Source organism: Pristis pectinata, chromosome 37, assembly GCF_009764475.1.
Source record: "Pristis pectinata isolate sPriPec2 chromosome 37, sPriPec2.1.pri, whole genome shotgun sequence".
Classification (NCBI taxonomy): domain Eukaryota; kingdom Metazoa; phylum Chordata; class Chondrichthyes; order Rhinopristiformes; family Pristidae; genus Pristis; species Pristis pectinata.
The window spans coordinates 10923570-10938478 of record NC_067440.1 but is presented as its reverse complement, the minus strand read 5'-3'; the positions used below and the strand labels follow the sequence as shown (position 1 = coordinate 10938478).

The 14909-nt window shown below is 53.0% G+C and overlaps 1 protein-coding gene across 4 annotated transcripts in view; it reads right to left on the bottom strand.

Moving 5' to 3' along the window:
• Nucleotides 1-2070: 2070 nt before the first annotated feature.
• LOC127586683 (active breakpoint cluster region-related protein-like) overlaps nucleotides 2071-14909 on the bottom strand; it is a 53075-nt gene continuing 40236 nt past the window's right edge. For 2 of the 4 annotated variants that reach the window (XM_052044807.1, XM_052044808.1), the window contains 8 exons: nucleotides 13620-13751; nucleotides 11776-11835; nucleotides 6285-6394; nucleotides 5955-6094; nucleotides 4985-5119; nucleotides 4413-4518; nucleotides 3213-3339; nucleotides 2088-2842 (listed from right to left, as the gene is read on the bottom strand). In XM_052044807.1, the coding sequence (XP_051900767.1) occupies nucleotides 2753-2842; nucleotides 3213-3339; nucleotides 4413-4518; nucleotides 4985-5119; nucleotides 5955-6094; nucleotides 6285-6394; nucleotides 11776-11835; nucleotides 13620-13751 (900 nt within the window). In that variant the 3' untranslated portion in view covers nucleotides 2088-2752. Of the gene's footprint in view, nucleotides 2843-3212; nucleotides 3340-4412; nucleotides 4519-4984; nucleotides 5120-5954; nucleotides 6095-6284; nucleotides 6395-11775; nucleotides 11836-13619; nucleotides 13752-14909 lie in introns of all 4 variants that reach the window. The other 2 variants (XM_052044810.1, XM_052044809.1) reach the window with 2 other exon arrangements.

Here is a 14909-nt window from a genome sequence, read left to right as displayed (position 1 = left end):
GACGGGGCGGGAGGGTTTGAGTGACCAGGACAGCACAGAATCAGCTGGCTGCTGCCAGGTCACGCGACAACGGGAGAAAGTTTGTGGGGAGTTTGCATTCACGTCAGCGCTGGTGTTTTCCGCTGATTGAGGAGGCAGAGACCTAAGACATACTGGTGGACATACACGGGGGCTCAGGCAACAAGTTAGTTATACAGCACAGAAACAGGCCCTTCGGCCCAACTCGTCCATGCTGACCAAGATCCCCATCTAAGCTCGTCCCATTTGCTCACACTTGACCCCTAGCCTTCTAAACCTTTCCTATCCATGTACTTATCCAAATGTCTTTTAAATGTTGTTAAACCAGCCTCCCCTCCACGGACTCCGTCTACACTTCCCGCTGCCTCAGGAAAGCAGCCGACATAATCAGGACCCCACCCACCCCGGACATTCTCTCTTCTCCCTCCCTCCCTTCGGGCAGAAGATACAAAAGCCTGAAAGCACGTACCACCAGGCTCAAGGACAGCTTCTATCCCGCTGTCATAAGACCATTGAACAGTCCCCTACTATGATAAAATGGACTCTTAACCTCACAATCTACCTCGTTATGTCCTTATTATCCTCCTGTACTGAACTTTCTCTGTAGCTGAAAGACTTCTGTTATTGTCTTCCCTTGTACTACCTCGATATACTGTTGTAATGTATGGACGGCATGCAAAACAAAGTTTTTCACTGTACCTCGGTACATGTGACAATAGTAAACCAATTTACCTATTTAATGTACCTGCCTCTACCACTTCCTCTGGCAGCTCGTTCCATATATACACCACACCACCTTCTGTGTGAAGAAGTTGCCCCTCAGGTCCCTTTTAAACTTTTCCCCTCGCACCTTAAACCTGTGCCCTCTAGTTTTTGGTTCCCTTTCACTGGGAAAAAGACTGCACATTCACCCCATCTATGCCCTTCGTGATTTAATGCACCTCTATAAGGTCACCCTTGAGTCCTACGCTCCAAGGAATAAAGTCCTCGCTTGCTCAACCTCTCTCTGCAACTCAGTCCCTTGAGTCCTGGCAACATCCTCGTAAATCCTCTCTGCACTCTTTCCAGTTTAATGACGTCGTTCCCATAACAGGGCGACAAAAACTGTGCACAGTGCTCCAAGTGCGGCCTCAGCTGCATCTTGTACAACTGCAACAGAATGTCCTGTGCTCAGTGCCCTGTCTGATCACCCTATCTGCCCCTTGAAGGTTTCTGACGTTAAACTGTTCTCCTGTGAGAATCCCAGTGACTCCCTCGCAATGTCATCAGGTGGTAGAACTGCTGCCTCAAAGCTCCAGAGACCTTGGTTCAATTCCGACCTCCAGCACTGTGTGTGTGTGTGTGTGTGTGTGTGTGTGTGTGTGTGTGTGTGTGTGTGTGTGTGTGTGTGTGTGTGTGTGTGTGGAGTTTGCACGTGTCTCCCTATGACCGTGTTGGTTTCCCCTGGGTGCTTCTGTTCTCTCCCACATACCAATGTGCGGGTTGGTAGATTAATTGGCCGCTGTAAATTTCCCCCTGGCGTGTGGGTGAGGGGTAGAATCTGGGGGGAGTTGTGGGGAATTTGGGGAGAATGGTGCAAATGGGTAGTTGACAGTCCATGCGATAGGGAATGGGACCTGTTTTAATGCTTGTATGACCCTGTGACTATATAACCACCGAAGTCCCACACCACCAGGTTCAGGAACAGCGACTTCCCTTCAACCACTCAGTTCTTGAACCAACCTGCACAACCCTAACCCTACCTCAGCAACGGGACACTACAGACCACCTCTCGCACTGCCGTGGATTTGTCTCTGTGTCTTGTTATTTTGCACGATGTTTTTTTACCCCTCTCTCTCTTCACTGTCTGGTATAAATTATATTCTGTGTGTTGTCTGTACGTGGAATGTTGCTACAGACAAGCTTTTCATTGTACCTGTACCTCATGACAATAAACTTGTCTTGACTTGACCGTTGCAAAACAGTTATATTACACATAGAATGAGAGTGTTAGTGATAATAACTAGTGGTGTGGGTTCAGCAGTTAATATTGACCACAGCACCAGTAGGAATTGTGTAAAGCAGAACCTTTTAATCCACATAAGAGAAAGGATTCAATCTGAGGACATCCAGTGTAGAGAAAGTCCATCGCAGAATAAAAGAACAAAGTGCTTCTCAAGAGAAATTGGTAGTGACAGTCCCGGGATACGTGAAGGTTCTGTTCCTGAGGTCTGTCTGGCAACTGATTTCCTCCATAAGACAAAACTGCCCGTTTTCTATAGCAACCCACAGTGTATCTTGCTGCATACACATCGAATAATCACCTTCCCCACCACCCACAATTAATCTCATGGAATATCACTGTCTAGTCATTAATGAATACCATGAAACACATAATGAGCTTGAAAAATTCTTTAAGAATTTATGGGAGAACTTGTGTAATGTTGGATTTCCATAAACGTGTAACTGGGGAAGCCCCATTGGGTCTGATGGTTCCTGGGTTCGATGGACTGAGAGTGTGTGCTTGGACAGTGTAGAGGGAGCTTCACTGTGTCTGACCCTGATCTCAGGATGTTGGAGGGGACGGAGGGAGGGAGGGGTTATGCTGGAATTGTCTGCCCTCAGACCACTCCCCAAGGACCACCAAGTGAGAGGAAGAACAACTGAAGGACGGTCAGAAAGAGGTAGGGAGTTTGGATCAGCTTGTTGTATTGACGATCTGCCGACGGGCAGTTTCTCCACCACTGCTCACACGTCACGTCTCTGTGGACTCTGAGTCCAGGGCTTCTCGCTGCTCCAGCAGGGGAAGGCCATCCTTGGACAGGAAGTGAAAGATCACTTGGACCTGGGGAGGAGAACAAGACCGGGTCAGACACAGAGTGAAACTCCCTCCACACTGTCCCATCACACACTCCCGGGGTCAGACACAGAGTGAAGCTCCCTCTACACCATCCCATTACACACTCCCGGGGTCAGACACAGAGTGAAGCTCCCTCCACGCCGTCCCATCACACACTCCCGGGGTCAGACACAGAGCGAAGCTCCCTCTACACTGTCCCATCACACACTCCCGGGGTCAGACACAGAGTGAAGCTCCCTCCACACCATCCCATCACACACTCCCGGGGTCAGACACAGAGTGAAGCTCCCTCTACACCGTCCCATTAGACACCTTCAGTAAATTTTCCAGGTTTGGACACTGCCCCATGACGTACCTGAACTACGACCTCATGCGAGATGTCCATGGAGACTCCCTTGTTTTCAGAACGAAGAAGTGAGGGGCCGAAGACAGTGGCGAGGTTGTGCAGGGTCATTTTGTTCAATGCCTCGTGCTGTGCGACCCTTGGGGGGAGGAAGGTGACGAGGTTTACTCCCACTGATGACAGACCCTCTCCTCATCACTTGTGGTGACCCCACTGCAGTGTGAGGCAGCAGCACCTCCCCCAGATGGTCTCCCAAATCTCTCCTCAACATCTGGCTCCCCAGCTCCTCTCCCTAACATCTGGTTCCTCACTCTCTCCTTAATACCTCTCATCAACACCTGTCCCCCCCAACATGTGTATCTCCAACATCTGTCAACCAACATCTGTCTCCCCCAACATGTCACCTCATCATTATCCCCAACATGCTCCCCCCCACTCTCCTCAGCACCTGTGCCCCCAACACCTGTCTCTCCATCTGTGCCCCCAACATCTGTCTCCACAACATATCTCCCCAACATCTGCCTCACCCACCTCAACATATCCCACTGCCCTGTTCTCTCCCCACAGCCCTGTGTACAGATCTCCCCCCGAGAGAGAGGGACTGAGAGACACCGGTCAGCGTACAGATATCCCCCTGAGAGAGAGGGACTGAGAGACACCGGTCAGCGTACAGATATCCCCCCGAGAGAGAGGGACTGAGAGACACCGGTCAGCGTACAGATCTCCCCCGAGAGAGAGGGACTGAGAGACACTGGTCAGCGTACAGATCTCCCCCGAGAGAGAGGGACTGAGAGACACCGGTCAGCGTACAGATATCCTCCGAGAGAGAGGGACTGAGAGACACCGGTCAGTGTACAGATCTCCCCCTGAGAGAGAGGGACTGAGAGACACCGGTCAGCATACAGATATCCTCCGAGAGAGAGGGACTGAGAGACACCGGTCAGCGTACAGATATCCTCCGAGAGAGAGGGACTGAGAGACACCGGTCAGTGTACAGATATCCCCCTGAGAGAGAGGGACTGAGAGATACCGGTCAGCGTACAGATATCCTCCAAGAGAGAGGGACTGAGAGACACCGGTCAGTGTACAGATCTCCCCCTGAGAGAGAGGGACTGAGAGACACTGGTCAGTGTACATGTATCCCCATGAGAGAGGGGAACTGACTGATCAAGACTGACTGATGTATCCCTAACAGTCGGACTTTGACGTTACCTCTTCAAGTGGTGCAGCAGGTACAGGAGGGTGTTAAAGTTTGGCTGGGGAAGTTGGTGGAGTAGCGATGTCATCTGTGAGTCCTTGGCCTCGCTGTCTTCCAGACCTGGGAGTGGGATTCACGGGTTATGGGAGCTGCATTGGTCACCCGTCCCCGCCCCTCGCCGGACCCCAGACTTATTTAACCCTTCCCCCCCCCACCCCCACACCCCCCGATGGTTCTGCACTTGGAGAGTGGACTGTGATCTCCCTCAATCCCCAACCCCTCACTTCCGCTCCGCACTCAAGAAGATCACGGCTCATGGTTGACCTCAGCATCACTTCTGCACTTGCTCCACATCCCATAATATCGACCTCTGTCCTGAATATTCCCAATGGATAAATGTCGGCACGGACTGGTTGGGCTGAAGGGCCTGTATCCATGTCTGAGGGAGCGCCTCGCTGCGGGAGGGGCGGCGAGGAGGGAGCGCCTCGCTGCGGGAGGGGCCACTTTAAGCGCACACCCACTTTGGTCCCTCGATTGCAGTGGACCGCTGGAACAGAACCTTCCCTCCATGGGTCCCTCGACCTACCTGCATTCCTGAAGAACAAGGGCACCAACTCGGCGGTGAGTAGAGGTTCGGGAAGGCTCCGCAGATAAAGCTTCAAGGTGCCTGCCACCACGTGAATGTCGGAGTCCTTCAGCAGCACCGCAGTGTCTTTACTGTCTGCGACAGGGACCAGGAACAGGGGTGAGGTCAGGGACACAAGGATCTGGTCTGTGTCCACTGGAGAGTGAGGGGGGGGGGGGGTCCTCCGGGGAGACCCTCTGCGTTGGAGACGGTGGCTTGTATCCCAGCCCCAGAGGCAAGCGACTCATCTGGCGCTGCGGGAGGGGCGGTGAGGAGGGAGCGCCGCGCTGCGGGAGGGGCGGCGAGGAGGGAGCGCCGCGCTGCGGGAGGGGCGGCGAGGAGGGAGCGCCGCGCTGCGTGGGGGGGGGCGGCGAGGAGGGAGCGCCGCGCTGCGTGGGGGGGGGGCGGCGAGGAGGGAGCGCCGCGCTGCGGAAGGGGCGGCGAGGAGGGAGCGCCGCGCTGCGGAAGGGGCGGCGAGGAGGGAGCGCCGCGCTGCGTGGGGGGGGGCGGCGAGGAGGGAGCGCCGCGCTGCGTGGGGGGGGCGGCGAGGAGGGAGCGCCGTGCTGCGTGGGGGGGGGGCGGCGAGGAGGGAGCGCCGCGCTGCGAGGGGGGAGGGTGAGGAGGGAGCGCCGCGCTGCGGGAGGGGCGGCGAGGAGGGAGCGCCGCGCTGCGTGGGGGGGGGGGCGGCGAGGAGGGACAGTTCTAGATCTGCACAGGAGAAGCGACCATGTCTTGGGCTCCTTGTTGAGTCCTGCTGTCCATCAGAGTGGTTGGGGGTCCCGGCGGAGGGATGTTGGTGTGGATGGGTCAGGGTTGGGGCAGACGGGATGTTTGGGGGAAGGGCAGTTTTTGGTGGGTGGGAAAGGTTTGGAGGGGTCTGTGGGAGGAGGCAGGATTGGTGGGGAGGGAATTGGCCGTCCGCTGCACTCACTGGTGTCAAAAGCCGCTTTCAGGGCCTGAAGTTCAGTCGCGACGCCTGACACCCGGTAGATCCCGAGCTCCTTCATTCCACGCCGCTCCACCTCTTCCACACAGCGCCGCACGATCTGTGGGATCTTGCTGTGCTCCCGGCTGCAAGGCAGACACACCAGCCAGAAGGTAAGCAGACCAATCAGATTCTCTCCAATCAGAGTGAATGGGGATGATGGGGAAGTGAAGGGGTTGGGTCCGCTGGGTTAAACAATTAGGCATCAGTTCCTTACCCCAGAGAGTCCTGGGGCCGGGACATGTAGCCCCGTCTACCGGTCGGCTCGGTACTCACTACGTGACGATGCTGATGGGGATTCCGAAGGTCCCTTGTGGAGCGCCAGTCAGCTGGTCCAGTTCGCTGAGGCTTTGGTGCTGGTACTTCATGGAGCAGCTCAGCTGGTGCTGGGGAACGGAATGGGAACGGGAATCATTGACTGGAGCTGGTGGGTCGGTCAGGGTGGGTGTCCAAGTGTCTCCCCTTCCACCCTGGCTGCCTAAGATGGTGTCCATATCTTTCCTCCCTGTCTCCACCACCGCCACCACCACCACTCTCCCTCACTCCATTTATCCATTCTTTCCCACACCCTCTGTCTCCACACCCCTTGTGCACAACAAGACCAAGGAACTGATTGCGGACTTCGGGAAGGGGGGGCCAGGCCAACGCACACCTGTCCTCACTGAAGGGTCTGTGGTGGAAAGGGTGAGCACCCTCTCCCTCAATGTCAGCAAAACAAGAGAGCTGGTCATTGACTTCAGGAGAGGGGGCAGTGTCCATGCACCTCTCTATATCAACGGTGCTGAGGTCGAGAGGGTCGAGGGCTTCAAGTTCCTGGAAGTGAACATCACCAGTAGCCTGTCCAGGTCCAACTACATAGACGCCACGGCCAAGAAAGCTCACCAAAGCCTCTACTTCCTCAAGAGGGTAAGAAGAAATTGGGCATGTCCCCTTTGACGCACACCAACTTTTATCGATGCAGAATAGAAGGCATCCTATCCGGATGCATCATGGCTTGGTCCGGCAACTGCTCTGCCCGGGACTGCAAGAAACTGCAGAGAGTTGTGGACACAGCCCAGCGCGTCATGGAAACCAGCCTCCCCTACCATGGACTCTGTCTATACCTCTCGCTGCCTTGGTGAACCAGCCAACATAATCAAAGACCCCACCCACCCAGGTCATTCTCTCTTCTCCCCTCTCCCATCAGGCAGAAGATACAGGAGCCTGAGGGCACGTACCACCAGGCTTAAGGACAGCTTCTACCCCACTGTTATAAGACTGTTGAACGGTTCCCGTATACGATGAGATGGACTCTTGACCTCACGATCTACCTTGTTATGACCTTGCACTTTATTGTCTACCTGCAATGCACTTCCCTGTAGCTGTGACACTTTACTCTGAACTCTGTTATTGTTTTTACCCTGTACTACCTCAATGCACTGTGTAATGATTTGTACAAACGGTATGTAAGACAAGTTTTTCACTGTACCTTGGTACAAGTGACAATAATAAACCAATACCAATTCCAAAAGCAACCTTTCTTGCAAGTACCCATAACTGTACACAGTACTCCAGGTGTAGCCTCACCAATATCTTGTTTTCAGTGTCATGAATTTTACATCTCTTTTTTTTTAATTAATACTAGTTTCCTTCACTCCCTCCTCCCCAGTAAACTTTTATTTGCCTCTTCCATGAAGAAAGAACTGAAATAATTTGTTTAATTGCTTTTCCATTTCTCTGTCTCCCATTACAAGTCTGGCTGGAGGTCCTGTGACCAGTGGTGTTCCGCAGCGATCTGTGCTGGGACCTCTGTTGTTTGTGATGAATATCAACTATCAATGAAAATGTGGATGGGTGGCTTAGTAAGTTTGCAGGTGCCACAAAGATTGGTGGAGTTGTAGACTGTGAAAGGATACAGCAGGATGTAGATCAGTTACAGATATGGGCGGAGAAATGGCAGATGCAGTTTAATCTGAGCAAGTGTGAGGTGTTGCACTTTGGGAGGTCAAATGTAAGGGGAAAGTATACAGTTAATGGCAGGACGCTTAACAGCATTGATGTACAGAGGGATCTTGGGGTCCAAGTCCATAGCTGACTGAAAGTGGCCACGCAAGTCAACAGGGTGGTAAAGAAGCTGTAAAGCATGCTTGCTTGCGTCGAGTACAAGATTCAGGAAGTCATGTTGAGCTGTATAAAACTTAGGCTAGGCCGCACTTCGAGTATTGCGTGCAGTTCTGGTCGCCCCATTACAGGAAGGACGTGGAGGGTTTGGAGAGGGCGCAGAAGAGGTTCACCAGGACGCTGCCTGGATTAGACGGCATGAGCTATGAGAGGTTGGACAAACTTGGGTTGTTTTCTCTGGAGTGTTGGAGGCTGATAGAAGTTTAAAAGATTGAGAGGCATAGATAGGGTAGACAGAATCTTTTTCCCAGGGTAGAAATGTCAAGTACTAGGGGACATGCATTTAAAGTGAGAGTTGAAAGGAGATGTTCACAAAGAGTAAACCTCTTCTGCACACTTTCCAAACCCTTCACATCCTTCCTGTAATGGTGTGACCAGAACTGCATACAGTACTCCAAGTGTGGCCTAACAAGTTTTATATAGCTACATTGTGACTTCCTGAGTCTTTTACTCAATGAAGGCAAGCATGCCTTAGACTTTCTTTACCACCCTGTCCACTTCCGTGGCCACTTTCAGTCAGCTATGGACTTGGACCCAAAGATCCCTCTGTACATCAGTGCTGTTAAGGTTCCCCTTACATTTGTCCTCCCAAAGTGCAACACCTCACACTTGCTCGGATTAAACTGCATCTGCCATTTCTCTGCCCATATCTGTAACTGATCTATATCCTGCTGTATCTCTTGACAGCTCCCTACACAGTCCACAACTCCAATCTCTTGACAGCTCCCTACACAGTCCACAACTCCAATCTAAAGATGTGCGGGGCAAGTTTTTTTTTTACACAGAGAGCGGTGGGTGCCTGGAACAGACTGCCAGGGGTGGTGGTGGAGGCAGATACAAACGTGGGGTTAAAGAGGCTGTTAGACACATGAATGTGCAGGGGATGGAGGGATGTGGACCATGTGCAGGCAGAAGAGATTTAGTTTAATTTGGCCTTGTGTTCGGCGCAGACATTGTGGGCTGAAGGCCCTGTTCCTGTGATGTACTGTTCTATGTTCTACAAGTCCTTCTGTCTCCAACCTACACTTGACTTCACTAATATTTTCCTTTCTGCATAGTTTTCGAAGCTTTCGCAATACACTTGTATGTGCCTTGCAAGTTTACACCCATACTCTATTTACAGTCATAGAATCTCAGAATTATACAGCACATAAACAGGCTCTTTAGCCAAACTGGTTCATGCTGACCATTATGCCTTTCTGAGCTAGTCCCATTTGACCCATATCCCTCTAAACCTTTCCTATCCAGGTACCTGTCCAAATGTCTTTTAAACTTTGCAGTTGTACCCGCCTCTACCACCTCCTCTGGCAGCTTGTTCCATACTTTCCCTCTCTCCGTCCATTTTTTGCTGAATTCTGAACAGCTTCCAGTCCCTGTACTTCCTGAATCTTCTGACAGCTTTGTAACGACGACTCTTCTCTGGTTAGACCACACTTGGAGTATTGTGTTCAGTTCTGGTTGCCTCATTAAGCTTGAGAGAGGGTGCAGTGGAGATTTACCAGGATGCTGCCTGGATTGGAGAGCATGTCTTTTGAGGATAGGTTGAGCGAGCTGGGGCTTTTCTCTTTGGAGAGGAGGAGGATGAGAGGTGACTTGATAGAGCTGTACAAGATAAGAGGCATAGATCGAGTGGACTTTTTCCCAGGGCGACAATGGCTAACATGAGGGGACATAATTTTAAGGTGATTGGAGGAAGGCATAAGGGGGATGTCAGGGGTAGGTTTTTCTACACAGAGGGTGGCGGGTGCGTGGAACGCACTGCCGGCAGAGGTTGTGGGGGCAGGTACATTAGGGACATTTAAGAGACTGTTAGATAGACACATGAATGATAGAGAAATGGAGGGCTATGTGGGAGGGAAGGGTTAGATAGATCTTAGAGCAGGATAAAAGGTCAGCACCACATCGTGGGCCGAAGGGCCTGTACTGTGCTGTAATGTTCTATAAGTCGTTCTGTTCCTCACTTTTCCCCTGGTGTCTCAGCTTCAGAAAGGAACGTATAATTGTACCAGCTGGTGCTTTTGTTCCTGAGGCACAGCTATTACTGATCCATTATCAGGCCTTTCAATGAAGCTTTTCCTGCTCTCGTAGCCCTGATCACTTCTGTAGGGTCCTTTTTCTCGATGTACTACTCTCAATTTCTGACTGAACTACTACACGTTCCAACTCCAATCCCCAAATGCTCCCATTTTTTTGGGAACGTTGTTGGCAAGGCCAGTATTTATTTCCCATCCCCAATTTCCCTGGGGCTTTCCAGAGTCCACCATCTTGGTGGAGTCTGGAGTCACCTATAGGTCAGACCAGGTAAGGACATCCATGAACCAGGAGAATACTTGGAACAATTGAATAATTTTTGGTCATCATTACTAATATCTGGTTTTTCTTTTATAAAAAAATTCCCAGATTATTAAGTGGATTTACATTCCACAGATGCCATGCTGGGATTTGAACTCATGGAGTCATACAGCATGGAAACAGGCCCTTCGGCCCAACTCGTCCATGCTGACTGTGTTGCCCAGTGAGCTAGTCCCATCTGCCCGCATTTGGCCCGCAGCCCTCTAAACTTCTCCTATCCATGTACTTATCTAGATGGCTTTGAAATGTTGCTAATGTGCCCACCTCAACCACTATTCCTGGCAGCTCATTCCAAATATGCACCACCCTTTGCATGAAGAAGCTGCCCCTGATGTCCCTTTTAAATCTCTCGCCTCTTAAACCGGTGCCCTCTTGTTTTTAGCAGCCGCTCCCTGTTGCTAGATTGTGCATCCAGACCTCTGGATTACTACTACAGCAGTTTAACTACAGAGCTTCCATCAGATTTTAACAGCTAGTTTTGTCTCCCTTCTTGTCGGTCGTGGCCTCGGGGAGATTCTGGGAGATCCCGAGACTATCTGGGAGGTTTAAGCGTTCTCCTGGAGGCCAGAGAACCAGGATCCAATGAGGCTGACTTCATCCCTCAGGCCTCCCATGACCGGGGATGGAGAGTGTACGGGCTCCCCAATCGCCAGGAGGAGACGGTGTATTGTGTACGTACGGAGTGTGAGAGTTTGCAGCCCCTGTTTGAGTATCTCAAGGGGTCGCTCCCCAAGCTCTGGCTGCACTTCAGCTCCCACGCTCCTGATCTTTGGTCACCTGGTGCAGAGAGGGCAGGGTTGTGGTCGGGGTCGTTCAGGATGATCGCTCGGGGGGATCTCCTGGTCGCTCTGCTCGCGGGCCCGGCCAAGGAGGCCATTCGCGGGTTGGGCAGTCGAGGGTTCTGCCCAAGCCGACTGCCTGCCCCTCTTCCGGGGTTATGTGTGTCCCCGGAGAAGGAGCCCGCGGTATCCACGGGTACAACAGGGGCTTTCCGGGACCGGTGGGCACCACCGGGGCCCGTGGATAGCAATGCCCGTGTTGTAATTTGAAGCTGTTAAGTAGTGTGGAAGATTGAAGTATTGTAATGATGTGATGCTGTAATCACTGAATAAACCTCCTTTGTAAAAGGAAAAAACAAAAGATCCCACGAATCCTTGCTGAAGGGTGGCTGCCGCTCAGACTGCGGCCTCGGCCGAGGCACAACACCGAGATAAAGTCCTCTCGGCAGGAAGGACCACAGCAAAATGCCCCTTACCCCTTTCATTCCGATCAAACTCCCCTTCCACTCCTTGGATTGCAGGCTCTTGGGATCGAGCTGAAGGGAAGCAGAAAACAAAATCAGGACAAAATGGTCAGCAAAGCCGCAAAAAACAGTCTAGGCCCTAGATTATAAACGGCACAGAAATTACAGGCTGTGGTCTAATCCAGGGATTTATTTATAGTATAACTGATATCTGCCCATGAAGTACAGGCTGGAATCTAAACTAGGGGTTTGGGGGTTTATGTATTTAGAATAACCGATCCCCACGAGTGGGTTACAGGCTGGGATCTAATCCAGGGGTTCAGGGGGTTTATATACAGAATGACAGATCCCCGGGAGTGGGTTACAGGCTGGGATCTAATTGATGGGTTTGAAGGTTTCTATGTAGAATAACAAATACCCTTGGATTACAGGCTGGGATCTAATCCAAGTTTTGCAGATGGAATAATGAGGCTCTCTTTGGTCCCACGGAGTTCAGGACCCTGCTGCCAGTGTCCTGTCACTCCCAGGATGGGGCGAGAAGACGGGCAGCCCTGTTTCGGGCGTGCTTGGGGCTTGAACTCACAGAGTCCTGGCTCGTGGCTGCAGCTGCTTGTTGCTGTGTGAAGGGGGCTCAGCTGGCAGGGAGGAGTTGTTGTAAACCGAGTCAACTTCCTGCAAAGCTGAGAAGCCACAGAGAAGGCCGTACACAATAGCGAGGTGGTTTGCATGTAACTACAGGCAAAGCAGCAGTCGTGGTTCCAAATGCGAATCAGGTCAAAGTTAACGAGAAGGAAATGTGTTGGGGAGAGGGTGGGAGGGAGAGGAGGAAGGGGGGGGAGAGGAGGAAGGGGGAGGGAGAGGAGGAAGGGGGAGGGAGAGGAGGAAGGGGGAGGGAGAGGAGGAAGGGGGAGGGAGAGGAGGAAGGGGGAGGGAGAGGAGGAAGGGGGAGGGAGAGGAGGAAGGGGGAGGGAGAGGAGGAAGGGGGGGGTGAGGAGGAAGGGGGAGGGAGAGGAGGAAGGGGGAGGGAGAGGAGGAAGGGGGAGGGAGAGGAGGAAGGGGGAGGGAGAGGAGGAAGGGGGAGGGAGAGGAGGAAGGGGGAGGGAGAGGAGGAAGGGGGAGGGAGAGGAGGAAGGGGGAGGGAGAGGAGGAAAGGGGGGGTGGGAGAGAGAGGGAGGGAGGGTGAGAGAGTGGGGAGGGAGAGAGAGGAAGGGAGGAGAGGGGTGGGTGTGAGAAAGGGTGGGCTGAGATGGAGGGAAAGAAACAGGAGGGAGGGAGGGAGGGAGGGAGGGAGGAAAATTGGGAATGGAAGAGAAAGGGGAGGGAGAGGGACCTGTGGAGTAGGGTGATGGGGAGGTGGAGGGAGCGAGTTGAAGATTGGGGGCAAGGGGGCAGGAGGAGAATGGGGTAGAGAAGGGGGAAAGGGGAAGGGAGGGGGGGAAGGGAGGGGGGGAAGGGGGATGGGGGGAGGGGGGAAGGGAAGGGGAGGGGGGGGGGGGAAAGGGGGAGGGGGGGAAAGGGGGAGGGGGGGAAAGGGGGAGGGGGGGAAGGGGGAGGGGGGAAGGGGGAGGGGGGAAGGGGGAGGGGGGGAAGGGGGAGGGGGGAAGGGGGAGGGGGGAAGGGGGAGGGGGGGAAGGGGGAGGGGGGGAAAGGGGGAGGGGGTGAGGGGAGGGGGGAGGGGGGGAAGGGGGGAAGGGGGGGGAGGGGAGGGGGGGGAAGGGGAGGGGGGGAAGGGGAGGGGGGGAAGGGGGAGGGGGGGAAGGGGAGAAGGGGAGGGGGGGAAGGGGAGAAGGGGAGGGGGGGGAGGAGGGGAGGGGATGGAGGAGGGGATGGAGGGGTTGGAGTACGTTGGTTCTCACCCAGATCTGAGCCTTGGCGATGAGACGGTCGGTGCCGTAACCCTGGCCGTTCTCTGTGGTGTTCCGGTAATTGTGCTGCTCCCACAGGAGAATCCTCAGGAACTGAGCCCCATCCAGTTCCACGTCGATCTCCTGCTCACACCCAGAGAACGAGGATCAGGCCCCAGTTCCGACGAAGCAGCCCTCTGACCCTTGACACCATCGCCCTCTGACCCGACTCAATTGCTCTCCGACCCTCTGACCCCAATGCTCTCCAACACCTGACCCCATTACTCTCTAACCCCTCACTGTCATTCCCTCGACCTGTCACTATCGCCCTGAGCTCTCACCCCATTAATCTTTGACCTCCCACCCCATCGCTCTGACCCCTTACCATCACCACACCCCCCCCCCCCCCACAACCCCTCATCCCTTTCTCCCTGGTCTTCTTATCCCCTTGACCCCTCACTCCCCTGACCCCTCAACTCACCACCCCAACCTCTCACTTCCTGACCCCTCACACTCTCACTCCCCCCTGACCACTCACCTCATCCCCCTTTGAACCCTGACCCCGCCACTCGCCCTGACAAGAGTTCAAAGGAAGCGTGAGAAACAGGGCCCCAAAGAGTTTAAAGGGAGTGTGGGAAACGGGACCCCAGTGGATTAGATCCCGAAACACTAGGATTTCCAAAAAATTAGGGAGCGGACTATTGAAGAATGAGTGTAAATCAGGAAATTAAACGTGCATTCATCAAGAATAATTATGGGGGGGATTTAATCCACATATAGATTGTGTAAATTAAATTAGCAAGAGCACTGTAGAGGGTGAATTCCTGCATGCATCTGAGATGGTGTGTCGAAACAAGAAAGAGGGAAGAGGTTATTTTAGAGCTAGAATTTCACAATTCGACCATTAATTAACAATCCGGTAGTTCAGTGGCCTGTACGGAAGTTGATAAAAATATAATTGGAACTGATTTAGCTTAATCTGAAAGCAGAATCTTCAGCTGAAACAAGGCAAGCTACGAGAGTGTGAGCCAGGGTTAGCTGGGGTAAACAGGGAATGATATTAAATGGCAACAAGCTATTAACCTCTAAAGCAGTTTGCAAAAAAACATACATCTTGTTTTAAGGCACCAAAAAAAAATTGACTGATTAAAGGTAGTTTTTCTCTGGAACGTGGAAGATCAAGGGGTGACCTGACAGAGGTATATAAGATCATGAGGGTCATAGACAGGGTGAAAGCACGTAGTCTTTTGCCCAAGGAGGGGGGGCTAAAAACAAGAGGGCATAGGTTTCAGATCAGAGGCG